The sequence below is a fragment of the Penicillium soppii genome (assembly GCF_028829465.1).
Source record: "Penicillium soppii strain IBT 18220 chromosome Unknown utg000004l, whole genome shotgun sequence".
NCBI classification, from domain to species: domain Eukaryota; kingdom Fungi; phylum Ascomycota; class Eurotiomycetes; order Eurotiales; family Aspergillaceae; genus Penicillium; species Penicillium soppii.
Genome location: NW_026643234.1, coordinates 3,958,487 through 3,973,823, shown reverse-complemented (window position 1 = coordinate 3,973,823; position 15,337 = coordinate 3,958,487). Strand labels below are relative to the sequence as shown.

Genomic DNA, 15,337 nt, shown 5'->3' with positions numbered 1-15,337 from the left:
CTTATAGTGATTGTAATATATCTTGTGTAATATGTTACACAAAACCTAGGTACTAATAGGTGAACTCTTGGTCCACCAACTCTTCGCTCATCTTCCACAACCTTTCCGCCTCAAAACTGCTTATAGCCCACGACTTCACAGTATCAACCAACGGATCCGCAACATGCGAGTCGATAAGATAAGAACCGTTGCTAGCTAGAAATAGAATAAGTATATCATGGTCAGCACAAAAAAGTCCACTGTAGGATGTATATGAGCGCCACGGGTACATACAATTCAAAGCAGGATCAAACGCTGCGTAGACGTGAGTGGCTGCACCGCGCTCTAATGACTTAAAATTGAATTCACTCCATCCTTCGCGGTTGCCAAGCTGTCTATCGACAGATTCTGATTGTAAAGGTCAGTATCGACATGTATCATTCATATCCTAAGCCCAACAGGAGAGTTACTCACGCAATCCCACATCTCCGTTCCAGTCCAAGTGGCTGCCTAAACCGGTGAAAATGACTCCTGGATGTAGGCTAAATGCCAGCAAGCCATATTTGGTACCAAGCTTGGATGCAAGCGAAAGTGCCATGAGCATATTGGCAGTCTTGGACTGACCGTAGGCGACCCATTTGTTGTAAGTGTTGCCTCCCTTCAAAAGGCACTCGTTAGCAGACTATTGAACCAAGAATAATGGAACAAAAGAGAAGCCTAGAATTAGACAAAACACTTACGTCAAAATTATAATCGTCAAATCGAATAGGACTTAACCGATGCCCATCACTGGTAACCATCACAATTCTAGGACTCTCAGACTTTAGGATCTTGCCCATTACCAAGTTGGTAAGTAAGAATGGACCAAGATGATTCGTCGCCAGCTGCGACTCGATCCCGTCCTCCGAGAGAGCATAATCCACAGCCATGATGCCGGCATTGTTTACCAGAACATCAATTACTGGGATGTCCGTATTTGTATTGATATTTGCTGCAGCATTGCGAACACTGGCCAAAGAGCCCAAGTTGATCTGTACCGTGATGATTTGCAAGTCTGGAATTTCAGCTTTGAGTTCTTTACCAAATTGGTCTAGTTTGGAGAGATCTCGACCGGCGAGGATCAGACAGGCGGGGTTAGCTTTTGCAATCGATTGGACAAAGGTACCGCCAAGTGAGCCTGGGGTTACACCTGTTGTTAGGACTACCTTGCCTTTTATCAGGCTTCTGTAGTCGGTGACCAGTTCCGTCGTGGTGGTGTTTGTGCTGTATGGAGCTGGCATACTGCTTTAGCTCAAGAGTTGTTGCTGGTTGAGTGGTTGGATAGAAAGAAATGACAAAAAGAAGATGGGATAATATGCCTGTTCATATATTGATGGCTTTGATACAACCATTTCTAATCATAGGCGTTTGAATGCGACTATCAGCGAAAACTCCGAAAATTTTCGGGTTTAGTCCGATACTTCGAAGCATATCGAATATTGAACCCAAATTTCCTGACATTGAGAGACACCTACCTCAATCTGGCTCTTTTCACTGTATAACTCGTTATCGTTTCTGTTCATCTTCATTTCCACTTGATTTTTGAGGGTGATTTTCTGGGTTGCTGTAGTACAGGCTACTCTGTAGGTGGCCACCCAAACATGGTTCCTCTTTATCCTCAGAAGGCCCGGGCTGAAGAGGTATTAGAGGAAAAATCCAGGACAAGATTATCATCTCATGTATGCTTATCTCTAGGACAGCTTATATTGAAGGTATTCAGCTAAATACCAAGGCGTAATCAACAGATATATAGTTACAATCGAAAAGGGATAGAAAGAGACTTCAAAGAGATTCAAGAAGGACTAAATAAGAGACGTGAAAAGGAGGTGAAAAGGAGGTGAAAAGGATTAGAAAAGATAGAAAATGCCAATAACTAGATGATCTTTCGGTGTCGCCAGGAGAATACAAAATGCCAAGCAATCAAAATTGCACGTGACCCGTTCTTGAATTTGTTTCTCCGTAGCCAAAGTCCGCAGACGCCTTTACCATCCGCGCCCACTCCCAAAATGCGGCCATCAATGCGCCTTCCTCTGCGAGAGGCAAAGTTTGTCTGCTCTAGCTGCAGAATCGCTGCTGCACCCCGTATCTCGCCGCTCGGTCAATTCCGCCACTATGCCTCCAACTCCCCCGGATTCCTCGAGCGCACTCGGCGCAGACTCTGGGGCACCGACACACCTCCCGGCCAAGCAGACCCCTACTCTGGAAGTCAAATCATGCCTGGATCTGCTATGAGCCCGGCCGAAGCCCAAACAAAACCGGCAGAGGAGGAGTTCAGTCTAGCCAAGAATGGGGAAACTCAAACAAAAACCGAAGAAACCGAATTCGTGAACTTGGAGGATATGCCCAAGATTGGCTACCTGAAGGAACAAGAATGGCGTCTTAAGGGCCCTAATGAGAAGGTCGATGTTGTTAAGCCGTACGTTTGGCCCAGCTTGTTTGACTAGACGCCGTATTGCTCGAAGACCTGCTAACCATGCCCACCCCACAGATGGTACAACAACCCCCAGCGCTTATCTCACAGCGAGGCTGTGCACCAAGCTGTCGTGGAGATTGGTCTGTCCCAAATGATGGGTAAAGATATTTCAGGACTCAATTTCGATGAGCATCGCAAGAAGATTCGGGCGACCAAGATCTCAGGACAGGGTGAACAATGGGGCGACCGACTCCGATTTACTAGCGAGAAATCCATGCGCCATTTGCTCCGTTTTGTAGGGGGGCATGAGACGGAAACCGCTTTCAACGCCGCCATCGAGAAATTAAAGGACGCCGGAAAGCTCGACAACCGCCTGTACGACGCGAAGGTCCCGGGCTCAATTCAGAGCAGCCTTAAGTCTCTCCCGCTGACTGATGGACAAGTCAAGTTTGATGTTCGTTTCCCCCCAACTCTTACGTTTGTGAATATTGCTCACCTGGAACCCTAGTTCTTCTCTCGCCTGTCCAAATTGACCTCCCAGCGCATTTCCGACTCCGTCATCACCTCTTCTACCACCATTGGAGAAGTCTTCACCGCACACAAGGCCTTCCTCAAAACGACAAACCGTCTGAACCCCACACTTCTTCACCGGAAGATGGACCAGAACGGTACCGCTGAACTGTCCAATGTCAAAATCTTCGACGTTCGTCAAACCCGCCACGACAATGACGAAGACCTCGGCCGCAAGAAGGCCATTGTCACTGCTCTCTATTCAAGTGGTTTGATTAAGAGGGCTCTGAAGAAGAAGGTGCCCAAGAGGACGACCTAAGAGTGGCTTTTCTTGTTACGAGAAAGTTTGGAGACATCTTCCCCTTTTTATATGAGACAATCTTCTGTATATTAGAACTACTGATTGAATTGCATTTTTGTTCTTATTTCATTTCGTCATGGCAAGGGGGTTCAGTTTAGAAAAATGTACAATTTAATCTTGATATGCTTGTTAAGTTTGCTAGTGTATCTTTGTTGTAGGCCGTCAAGGAATAGAAAAAAAGAAGACAACACCCATGTGTACTCCGGATAGAAAACTCCCCATGTCCAAATGTACAATCGAAAAGCAAAAGCCCCTTCATGAGATGGAGAATCCCCGGGTCATGAAGTCGGCACCCTTGGCGGCTCCATCCTTCTTAGAAAATAGACTGCTGATATTCTCGTTTTCGCGCATCATCTTCCGTCGCTTCTTTTTCTCGTTCTCCTCCGCCAGCACTCGGGCAGTGAGCGAAGAAGTGGCAGCATTCTTGATTCCATTGCTTGATGCATTATTCGCGACCGCGGTGGAAGTGCTGCTCTTACTTTTAGGGTCGGACGATTGTTTGGAAGCTTCCGAGCTAGCATCAGCTGCACTCTCCGTAGCATGCTTCTTGCGCTTCTTTGAGCCGGGTGCCTTCTTGAGGGAGTGTGTGAGGCCTTGCTCGGCAAGTTTGTGTCCTCGTGCAATGAGCCGCTGCTTGTCAGCTTCTTTTGTGGTGAGAATTGATATGACGTTTTCTTCGGTATAGGGTTCGTTACACTTCGTAGACAAAGTCAGCCATCATCTCCACTGTACCGATTGGAGTACTCTTACCTGCAAGCACTTGTCACCCTTGAGTTGGCGAATAGCTTCTTCCGAAAACACATGCCCGCATGGCACTAGGTACACAGATTTCACGTTCGGGCCCAGTGGCTTTGCGGTGATCGGGCAGATCCAGCCCTCGCGGCGCTCACGGGGCGCATGGGCACGACCTGATGGGTGTTCTTCGAGCTCGGTGTCGACTTCGAACTTGAGCTCAATCACATCCCGGAGCGACTTCACGCGCCCGCATAGAATTTCCTCGCAGTCAGCCTTGGAGCTGATGCCCTCGCCATCGTCACCTGGAAGTAGGAACTGGAGCACGGCGTCTTTATTGTACAGATTCCCGACGCAATCTGAGACAATCGGTCGAGCCAAGGACCTGTGTGAAAGCGGACAAAAAGTCCAGGAGTGCTCTTGCTGTTCGCGCTGAGTCTCTTTTACTTGCGCTGTGCTCGGTGCGCGGGCCGCTTCTTTAACAAGCTCGCGGCGGGTTGGAATACTAGAAAGCGGGGTGTCAGAATTGTTAAAAATGAGAAATTAATATACAAATCACTTACCTGCCACCATCATTACCCATGTTTGCAATACACTTGAAATGAAAGCTTTCTGTCGCCACGATAAAGTCGCCCGGGCGAAAGATAGCATGCTTACTCAGCGCTGATTAGATGCCGGGGTCCTATCAACATCTGGCCAGAAGCTCCCTCCGCACCTTCATAAACACAGCTCAATGCCTCAAGTATGAGACTCCCACAATCGCTTCTGTTACTAGCTGCTGCTGGGTCGACGGCCCAGGCTAGTGAAAAGCTTGCCCGTCCCCGCGGTGTGGGCCCGGAATGTGAGTATATACATCCTGACGCTAGATCTCCACCCGTTTCCGCAGCGGGTTCATGCAATGGGGATCTACGATAGAAATTTGAAACCTCATACAAGAGTCTGTTACTAACAAAATACTTCCTAGTCTCTAAATTCTACCAAGATCCGGCAACATTCACCTGTATCTCAAATCCTTCCGTCAAAATCCCTTTCTCGGCCGTCAATGATGACTTCTGTGACTGTCCCGACGGAAGCGATGAGCCCGGCACGGCTGCCTGCTCCCACATCTCGCGCAATTCGCCTCTGACGGTGGCTGACCGCCCCGGTAACAGTGATTTGGACATAGCCCTCGGCCTCCCGGGTTTTTACTGCAAGAACAAGGGCCACCGGCCATCATATGTTCCATTCCAGCGGGTCAACGATGGAATCTGTGACTATGAGCTGTGCTGTGATGGCAGCGATGAGTGGGCACGTGTTGGGGGCACGAAGTGCGAAGACCGTTGCAAGGAAATCGGCAAGCAATGGCGGAAACAGGAAGAGCAAAACCAGAAGTCCATGACTGCTGCTCTGAGAAAGAAAAAAGACCTTCTCGTCGATGCTGGCCGCCAGCAGAAGGAGATCGAAGACAATATCGGTCGTCTAGAAGCTGAGATTCAAGGTGCTGAAGCCAAGGAACAGGGTCTTGAGGCGGATCTGAAGCTCGCCCAGGAACAGGATCGCAAGGTTGTCCGCACTGGAAAGGGCAAGGGCAAGGTTGGTGCCCTTGCCAACCTGGCTAAAAGCCGCGTTGATGAGCTGCGCAATTCATTGGTAGATGTGCGTCGCCAGCGAGATGAAGCCCGCGAACATGTGAAGGAGCTTGTCGATATCTTGGCCAAGCTCAAGGTGGAATATAATCCCAATTTTAATGACGAGGGTGTCAAGCGGGCAGTTCGGAGCTATGAGGACTATGCTGCTCGTGAGCAAGGCACCGAGGATGTAAACGGTGCTGTGGATCGTGACTTGGACGAAATCTCCAAGGCTGACGGTGCTGACAACGGTGTCAACTGGGAACACTGGGAGAACGAGGAAGATGGCTGCAACGATTCTGAGCTAGGTAAATTGTCCCTGTGACTGTTGTGCCACCAGCAGCTGACTAACAGTATTGCAGTGTACAATTTGGCGGCTTATCTCCCACCGTCCCTTGTCAGCTTCATTGAAGGCAAAGTTTTGTCTGCTAAGAGCTTCCTTCAAGAAAATGGCATCTTGCCCAAGCCTGATGAAGATTCTTCCTCGGAATCCAAGGCCGTCACCCAGGCACGGGATGCCCTCAAAGAGGCCCAGGACTCCTTGAACAGTCTGAAGAATAAGCTGCGCGACCAGCGTGCCGATCTTGAGCAAGACTATGGCACAGCCTCCATTTTCCGTGCTCTCAAGGGAGTATGCATTTCGCAGGATGCGGGCGAATACACATACGAGCATTGCTTCCTTGAGTCGACTAAGCAAAACCAGAGGAAAGGAGGCAATTCTGTGTCTATGGGTAAATTCTCTAAGGTTGGGACTACCAGTGTTGAAGAGGTCAACGAGGCTGGCGAGGTCATCAATGTTGAGAAGACTGTGATTGAATATAATCATGGCCAGTCGTGCTGGAACGGGCCAAACAGGTCCACCAGGGTTATTCTAGAGTGCGGCGAGGAGAACAAGATCTTGAAGACATCGGAAGAGGAGAAGTGCGTTTATGCTATGCTTGTCACTTCGCCAGCTGTCTGTGTAGGTGGTGAGGAGGCAGGTAATGCTGCGCCTCGATCGAAAGACGAGCTGTGAAACTCGAAAGACCTTGTTTTTGATCTGTTGTTTTATTTACAGTTGAAGTTGAAACTACTCGCATGTTGTTCCCAAGCCTTTTTTCCCCTACAGTTAGCGTACATACTTCATGCATCAGCCCGAGGCTCTTCAAACCAGAGATTCTGCTATATTATCCTGTTGACTATACTTACACAGCGTGAACTTGCTGTTAAACAAGAAACAAATTTGAGCCTTCGACACCCCGCACACGTAAATAAGCATGGAGGTCATACATAGGCCAAAGGTCGATGGGTTTCCAAGGGCTCGGCTGTTCTCATCCAGTCTCAATGGCTAAGGAATGTACCTAAGTAGGTATTACGCAAGAGATGGGTCATGATATAACGAGCATATATATAATAGATAGCACCTGGCTCTGAACTAAATCACAAGAACAAACATGAAGTTGAAGTCAACCTATTATCAATCGTCCCATCAAAAAAGCCCCAGGCCCTTTTCTCCACAGATCCTAGCATCCAACCATCTCAATTATGAGCATTTCATAAACGTGACAGATAGGACACCGCACCCCGGCTAGTTCGATAGCAGTGGGAGGCCGGGTCTGGTATGGGTCATATTGGAGGAAGACGGCAATGAAGGTGTGTGAACAGGCTTAGTGCTGAACAAGGAGTTAGTACATATGTAGTCCCCTTGCCTCATCTCAATCATGGATATAAGGCACAAAGCAAAAGCACTAGACAATTCAGACATACCTTGCAGCTGGTGCATTCGCACTTGCCGGTGCATGCGGTGCCGCCGCTGCTGCAGCAGTTGCAAGAGGTGCACTCAGATCCCATTATGAATAGATGTAGTTGAAAAAACCTTGAAAAGAGTTTGAAAGAAGTTGTTTGTTTGGCTTTGGATATGGATGGCTTGGATAGAGAAAAGAAAGGCTAGAGAGGAGGATACTAGACCGACTTTATACTTCTCTGCGCTGCAAATAACAATATTAGACCCCAATCAATAATAGCCCTGCGGATGTTCCAATTTTCGTATTATGTATGCGTCTCCATCCAATCCAAAACCCTATTACGTCGAGGTGCCCTGTCCACACCCCTCGTATCGTCAACTCAAATGAACGCAGTCCTGCATCATACCATGTACCTTCTCTCTGCGGCCTCTAGCTAGCCAGTCAAGTGGACCCCGGGCTTTGCCTATGATGCGGGCCTCCAATAAAGACTGAGCCCACCGATCTGGCCGGTCTACGGGGCACAACCGGGTGTAAATGGAGGCTTTGAGCTCCGATATGTTTTCTTTTGCGGAGCTTAGTTGCCCGTTACTACCTAGGTATGGTTCAGTGTTTACTTCGTACAGAACCTAGCTCATACAGTGTGACCAGCTTTATCAAGTATGTACGGAGTATATCAGTTTGTGTTGTGCTTGGGCCGGCGGATTTCATGAGAATTGTCTGGTCGGTCTATTACTATAAAACTATCGGACTAATGGAGAGTGCCGCAGTGTTCATTTGTGGAGCAATACGTTGTATGCGTTGTTTACGCTTTGCCGGATGCGGTCATATTTGCCTATCCTAGACATGTTTGTTGTGAGATTTGATCTTGGACTTGGAAATCTCACCATCATATGCAATAACAAGGAAGTATAGTGTATAGAATGTACAGTCAAGTATATTGAAGACAGATACACAGGGAACACACGATAGTGAAGTTCTACTTTACCCCCAACAGAGCGTCAAGACCCTCTACCATGCCATGATGACGGCCACGTTTCGGGTGCGACATAGATCTGCATTAGAAGGTTACTTGTATGGATGATCCACTCATTTGGGAACGGGTCTTTTATTATCCCGTAGGCAGTTCCGTATGTTGTACGTCGTATGTGGTAGTCATGTATAATTCATGGTATCTGCAATGTATAACTGTGAAATTATATGGATTGGAACAGACCAGTATATTCCACAACGTATTTATCCAAACAAGGAAATAGAGACAGCGATCAGCCAGAGAAAGAGGCCAAAACTGAATATTCGGCGCTTGGAGCGGCGCAGAGTCGAAACATCGGCGTGGTAGCCTATGAAGCGAGTGTTTGCATGGATTGGGGACCTTGGAGGAGGGGTGGTGCCTTGTCTCATTGGCAGCCCTAGCCTATCTGTGCTGCATGTTATATCCACTGTGTGGAGTGGTGACAACGTGTTGAGTCTTGGTTTTACTCGGACATATTTGAATCCGGACGTGCATTTGTAACGGCGAGACGCTCGGAGGGGATGATTTACATACGCGTTGTTAGGTTTGAGGGTGTATCAGATGGAGCTGCCTACATGGGGGTTCGAGGATGATTGATAATAACTGAGACGGAAACTCGATCATGCTTACACATGAATGAGACTTGAAAACTTGTATTTGCACCGCTACACTTTAGTAAATCAAAAGCTCTATACAGCTTAGGGCGAGATCTGATAACGAAGGCATTAAGATCTTTAGTCACCTGAGTGATCTTAAAGTATAGTACATTTTAGTCCTATAATATGTATGATACGAGCACAGACTTCTTGGAACTCACTTAAGATCAGAAGCAAACCAGCATAGCAGGGAAGTGGAGAGACTGCATCTCGTTGGAAGCCAGAATATCCCAGTACAACGTACACAGACCCTCTCTGAAATGCATGATGCACACTTGTGATTGGCTTCGATCTTATGTTACCCCTCTTGGATTCGTGCAGCATCGAGTCCCGCTTTTTATTTCTTTTGGCTTTGAGTATGCGCGGTTCTAGGTGCTGGGGTTCCATCGACAATGTTTGATAGACATGGCCAAAAAAGGCGCATCGGCAAATCTCAGTCGGGAAAGCTGGAAGGAATCGCTAGAGGAAAGGGGTATTCGGTTCTGGGCAGTGTCATAATGATGCTTAAGAGGATCACCTAGTGGTCTGTGTGGTTGGGTTGAGAAGGATGCCTGAGATTGTATGAATTAAGATTGTCGGTGACCACTTGCCCGGACAGCTCCTCTCCGATTGGAATTTTGTCTCCTACCCCCGGAATATTGCATCTGTTCGTTTAAGAATGGACGCTCCAATATATGCTGAGATAGAAATGGCGTACAAAGGTACATGTTTGGCATCTTCAGATGTCTCTATCAGATATGGTTCGGGGATTTACTTTATACTGTTGAGCTCCCAAGGTTTCTGTCGATCTGAACAGCTTAAACCTTGGATTTGATGCCCACAAGGTACTTGTCCTACAAATGATAAAAATGTTTAAACAACCGCATCTCATTGAATGTAGCGAGCTGTCCTTTTGTATGACATGACATGCAGAAATCCCATTTCGGATAACGCAACCAGGGTATCCATTTCAAATATCCTCCGTCTCACTGCAAGCCAATATCCATCGCACGAAGGTCATTCAGATCAAATCATGAATGCCATTGCCCGTATTGATTTATTTCTTTTATGCGGATTGTATTAGCCACACAACATCGCGAGGGGGAGGGGGTTCCTCGGGGATTCTCGAGGGATATCACATATCACGTACAGGGCAGTTGCAGTTACCGGCAGGGCACTGGCAAGAAGCACCGCAGCTGCATCCGTGGTCGCCTATCAGGATTGTCAGCGTCGTTAACAAAGTGACCAAAAAAAAAACCACAGTTGGCAACCCCGCTTTGACCCCGCCATTTTCACGATCGAAGGCAAAGACACGATGCTGAGCCTGTGGGCTTGCAGGAAATAGCTTACTCATTTTGGTTGTTTGGAGGTAGCAAACTTGAAAAGTTTGAAGAGTTGTGATAGTTGTGTGAGTTAGGAAAGTTGTGAGTTGTGGGTTGGTAAGTTGTTTGAGAGTGGGGGAGAGCGGGAAACTTATATACTCGTGACTTTCCGGGATCACAGTTTTGGTGAGTCTGAGGGTAGGCTTAGTCTTGACTTATTACACTTCAATAATCTTGTTCCACGTTACATCCCCCGCTTGAGCACATATCTGACGCATGTTTGGGGGAATACTTTCAAAATATCATTGAAATGGCTAGTTCTGTCGCTTGTCTATGCGGAAGCATAGACTTAACAGTTCAACTGGACACTGCTACCGACCATACTAAACTTCAACTCTGTCACTGTCAACAATGTCGCAGAAACGTTGGACAGTTGTACTCATCATATTATCTTCTCCAGTGTAAGCCACCGACATTCAAAGGGCTACAGGAGTACCAGCAGTCAAACCACATTACTCGTTTTTTCTGTGAGACTTGTGGTGCCCATGTCTTCGCCCATTTGAAGTCTGGCGGACGGTTTTTAGTTGCTTCGGGGTTGCTAGTAACACAAATTCCCTCGGTTCGAGAAATTGAGCACTGGAAAACCAGCGACACTGGCGATGGTGGACTCAGTGCATATCTCCCCGGGTCGGAGTCCACAATCGCAGGTTGCAGGCTCGATGCTTCGAAATTGCCCGAAAGCTCCCACTGGGAACCAACAAACCTGCAAAGTGAGGCCAAAGAGCAGTACCTGCACGCTAATTGTCTTTGCGGAGGGGTTGACTTCTATATCACCAAACCCGATGCGTCCTCCTCGCAAGCAACCTCACCATGGGCAGATCTCTTGGTTCCATACTACAGTGGATCTGGAGCTAACCCCGACGATGTCAAATGGTGGCTCCGAGATGGAGACACAAAATATCTTGCAGGAACCTGCGTTTGTAATACCTGTCGACTGAGCAGTGGATTTCCCATACAGACCTGGGCTTTTGTGCCCAGGTCAAACATCTTCAATGCAGATGGATCACCGCTCAAATTCAATCAAGGTACCCTACGACGACACAATAGTTCACCTGGAGTATATAGAGAGTTTTGCGGCTGCTGTGGTGCTACTGCTTTCTGGCATTGTGACGAGCGACCAACACTGATCGATGTCAGTGTTGGTATACTCCAGGAAAAGGGTGCTAGAGCTGAGGACTGGTTGGATTGGGCGCCAAGTCGAGTAAGTTTCGCTGAGATGGCGGTGCAGTCTGATTTAATCCAGCTTTTAGAAGAAGGTGTGAAGATATTCTCCGATAAAAGGACCTAATGAGGACCGCTAGAGCCTCAGAAACTTTCTCATGACCCACTCATGATCCTATTCAAGGAGTCGAGTCACGTAAGAACATCTGTAGCTTCCCTGGCATCTACATAAGTACACATGTATGTTGGAGCTTCTTTTTCTCCCTACTTTCACCTGTACCTTCACATCCCGATATCAACGTTTAAAGACGTACCTGTGTCCCGTTTGAATTTTCTTTTATATCTATCGCCTTCCCCTTATCTTCGGCACAATGTAAGTGCAACTGCATGTCGACCTCTAGATTCATTTACTTGTCTCACAATAACAAAGGAAGATGATGAGATGCAGATACCAGGCTCTAAGCGCCGCAAGTTAGACGGGGTTGAGTGCCATCCGATACGGCCATTTGACAGGTCGTACAAACCACCGTGCATAGTCTAGGTTTCAATTTGAACGAGCTATTGTCCCGGTCCCTGAGCAATCTTATACTACGGGCTGTAGGACGTGGTCGACTAGGTACCACGTTTGGAAATGCCATACATCCGACAGTCCAAGGTATTCTCTAATAATTCAAGCAGCTTGTTTCCACCAACAATGTTGTTTGCGCTTTACAGGCTTCATTTTGTCCTCTCCTGCAGAGGATACTCAGGGCCGTAGGGCTCTAGGATGCCAGAGCTAACTACTACCACATTCCTTCCCCGGTTTTAACTACTGTGTTCTTTCTATTAGACCTCAACACTAATTAATGGTACATCGACTATCGGGAAGGGCTGTCTTGGAAGCCACCTGGGCAGTTTAAGCTTCATTCAATGCCCAGGTGTATTGATGGTCCAATCCGACCTCAAAAGAGTGATTATTCATATAATGCATTGCCATCTATATTCGCACAGGAATCGATTTATAAAATATTGAGATCAAGTTTTTAATCAAAAAATGGTGAAATAAACAATCAATAGTTCAGGTGCCAAGGTAGTCTCCAGGGCTCCAGGGCTTTGATACTCGATTGCTCAGTTCCCACACCGCCTTCATCATTTGGCAATACTTTTCCGCAACGACACTTTTTTTTCGCGTCCACAGTGCCTTTTGTTTCTTTCTGCACGTGCCACTGTCGCTGCTTAAACGCAGCCTTTCAAAATGCCGCCTTTTCAATTTAGAGGAAACTCAAACTATCGTGGATCGCGTCCAAACCCAAAGCATGAGTTCAGCTTCCGTTACCGGCCACCTCCCACTTCAGACCGACCGTTGTTATCCAGGAAACGGGAAACCACACCGGATCAGCTCCAGGGTGAGAGTGAGGTCAAACCTGCACTCAAGTTTGCCTCTTTGTCTGCTTTGAGTGACAGCGAAGAGGCTGAAATGGATATGTCCGACGACGATTCCGACAATGAGCGACCGCGGAAGAAGCGCGCTCTGGGTCTTGACGGGGTCCAAGACGCTATGCCGAGCGCAGCTCCTGCCCCTCCTGCCCCAAAATGGTCGAACCCGGATCCATACACCGTGCTCCCTCCGCCAAGCGAGCAGACCAACAAAAGGATCGACGTTGTCAAGTTGATTAGGAAAGCAAGACTGGAAAACGCCACGAAGACTGAACAGACAGACGCAGTCAAGGAAAACTCAGACTTCATCTCCCTCGGCATGATGCCAGAACCAGAACCTCAAAGCAACGCTCCGGAGAACGCCCCCAAAGGGCCCAGGGCCCAGGAAGGTACGGATTCTGCCATCGCAAGTCGAAAGCGAACCCATGACGATGAAATCAAAGGCTACTCTAGAAAGACCGGCAAGCCTGCAAGCAGGTACAATTACGATGGCTCGGTTATTGATGAGTGGAGGCCGTTGTCTCAAGAAACAGGCACGCCTTGGATTGAGTCTACTCCGGCTTCTTTACACATGGGAACTCAGTCAGTACTGCCTATTTTCTCTCACTATCATTATACATACGAAGTACCATTCACTAACCCACAGCAGGTTTCATAATGAGATCCTCAGTTTCTACCATTGGGCCAAGCCACAGGAATTTGAAAACATTGTCCGCAGAGATCTTGTGGAACGCTTGAATGCTGCATTCAGGCAGCGATACTCTGGTGTCGAAATCCATGCATTTGGCTCTTTTGCCTCTGGCCTCTACCTCCCAACCGCCGATATTGATTTGGTGCTGCTTTCCAACACATTTAGACGTACAGGAGTCCGTACATTTGGCGAGAGAAAAGGACAAATATACGCGTTTTCGGGCTTCCTCAAGGGCACCAACATTGCCGTTCCCAATTCGATTGAGTGCATTGCCCATGCCCGAGTGCCCATCCTCAAATTCGTGGATAAGTTGACTGGGCTGCGTGTTGATATGTCCTTTGACAACAACAGTGGCTTGATCGCCAACGAGACATTCCAAAAGTGGAAGGAACAGTTCCCTATGATGCCAGTCATTTTGTCGGTGATTAAGCAGTTCTTGCTGATCCGTGGTCTCAATGAAGTCTCGACCGGTGGATTGGGAGGTTTCTCCATTACTTGCTTGGTCACAAGTCTTATACAGCATCTGCCCCACGGGAACGTCCAGCCAAATTTGGGTAGCATTCTGATGGACTTCTTCAGTTTCTACGGAAAGCATTTCCAATACGATCATGTCGCAATTCGGATGAACCCTCCAGGATATTTCAACAAGGTGAGTTTACTTGGATCAACACATCTGCACCCTAGCTGACTTCTGAAATCACGCAGATCTACTTTGGAAATCCTGACCGCCTGACCATCGAAGATCCCAACAACATGGATAACGACATTTCTGGTGGCACAAGGGAGATTGATTTGATTCTTCGCACCTTTGCGAGTGCTCATACTACCCTGAAGAATCGCGTGGAATACCTCGCACTCGTTCAAGGCCCAAACAAGAGCATCTTGGGGCCTATCATTGGGGCCAACTTCGAGGAATACATTGAACAGCGCAACCAACTACGCCGAGTCTTCATGACAGAGCAGAGATTCGCTAAGCACAGATTACCTCCACCTCCGCCGCCAGGACCCTATCCCGTTGATGGAGCGCAACCTCTTCCGCCGCTGCCTGATGGACCGCCACCATCAGATCTGCCCGTGCCCCCGGCACAAAAGCCCGCCAAAAAGTCGAAAACGAAGACCAAGGGTTCGAAATCTGAGCCCGAAGACATTTCTTCCGATGATTCTTCCAGCGAAACAAAGTCGTCGAAGTCCCGCAGGGGTGAGACAAGACGCCAAGTTTGTCAGGAGCGCGCCGCCAGAATCAAACGATTAAGGCCCGATCTCAAGAAGCTCCCTAACACTCTCAGTCTCAGACAGGCTCGTCGGCACGCCGGTTATGAGACCAACGAGGAAATGGAAAAGGATTTGAATATGAGAGAGCAGAGACAAACCTCAGCCTGAAAGACGTTGCTCTTTCAACTTCAACCTCGACGCCCGCGACGACTTTCTTTCAAATTTTGTTTGTACTATTATTTTGTATGATGATACCCCTACTTCGAATGGATCGATCTTTTGGTGATTTTCGCGGAGAAAGATGAGATGCGTTCTCTACGGTGGTATCGTGGGGTCGATCGTTTCATTTTTTGTGCTTAGGCAACCCTTTGTGTCAGCTTCTCGACGACGAGAACCGATTAACGGTGGAAAATTGGATATGGGCATTCTGGGCCTGATACGAAGGAAAAGTGACTTATTCTTTTAG

The 15,337-nt window shown here is 47.8% G+C and overlaps 6 protein-coding genes across 6 annotated transcripts; 4 read left to right on the top strand and 2 right to left on the bottom strand.

The window, feature by feature from the left end:
* Nucleotides 1–52: 52 nt before the first annotated feature.
* N7529_004922 (uncharacterized protein) lies at nt 53–1,259 on the bottom strand (the record flags this gene model as incomplete). Its single annotated transcript, XM_057240449.1, has 4 exons — nt 53–195; nt 274–387; nt 454–637; nt 720–1,259. 4 exons carry the CDS (start codon nt 1,257–1,259, stop codon nt 53–55), a joined length of 981 nt encoding a protein of 326 aa, XP_057099744.1.
* A 765-nt stretch (nt 1,260–2,024) lies between these two features.
* N7529_004921 (mitochondrial 54S ribosomal mL50 protein) lies at nt 2,025–3,260 on the top strand (the record flags this gene model as incomplete). Its single annotated transcript, XM_057240448.1, has 3 exons — nt 2,025–2,434; nt 2,507–2,885; nt 2,940–3,260. The coding sequence occupies 3 exons, from the start codon at nt 2,025–2,027 to the stop codon at nt 3,258–3,260; spliced, it is 1,110 nt and encodes a 369-aa protein (XP_057099743.1).
* A 297-nt stretch (nt 3,261–3,557) lies between these two features.
* N7529_004920 (replication termination factor 2) lies at nt 3,558–4,617 on the bottom strand (the record flags this gene model as incomplete). Its single annotated transcript, XM_057240447.1, has 3 exons — nt 3,558–3,998; nt 4,053–4,539; nt 4,598–4,617. 3 exons carry the CDS (start codon nt 4,615–4,617, stop codon nt 3,558–3,560), a joined length of 948 nt encoding a protein of 315 aa, XP_057099742.1.
* Nucleotides 4,618–4,778: 161 nt separating this feature from the next.
* On the top strand, nt 4,779–6,656 carry N7529_004919 (uncharacterized protein; the record flags this gene model as incomplete). The annotated part of the gene is made up of 3 exons (XM_057240446.1): nt 4,779–4,875; nt 4,999–5,949; nt 6,004–6,656. The coding sequence occupies 3 exons, from the start codon at nt 4,779–4,781 to the stop codon at nt 6,654–6,656; spliced, it is 1,701 nt and encodes a 566-aa protein (XP_057099741.1).
* Nucleotides 6,657–10,641: 3,985 nt separating this feature from the next.
* On the top strand, nt 10,642–11,679 carry N7529_004918 (uncharacterized protein; the record flags this gene model as incomplete). Its single annotated transcript, XM_057240445.1, has 1 exon — nt 10,642–11,679. The coding sequence occupies one exon, from the start codon at nt 10,642–10,644 to the stop codon at nt 11,677–11,679; it is 1,038 nt and encodes a 345-aa protein (XP_057099740.1).
* Nucleotides 11,680–12,786: 1,107 nt separating this feature from the next.
* Nucleotides 12,787–15,039, top strand: N7529_004917 (putative topoisomerase family protein TRF4; the record flags this gene model as incomplete). The annotated part of the gene is made up of 3 exons (XM_057240444.1): nt 12,787–13,550; nt 13,618–14,308; nt 14,365–15,039. 3 exons carry the CDS (start codon nt 12,787–12,789, stop codon nt 15,037–15,039), a joined length of 2,130 nt encoding a protein of 709 aa, XP_057099739.1.
* Nucleotides 15,040–15,337: the final 298 nt, after the last annotated feature.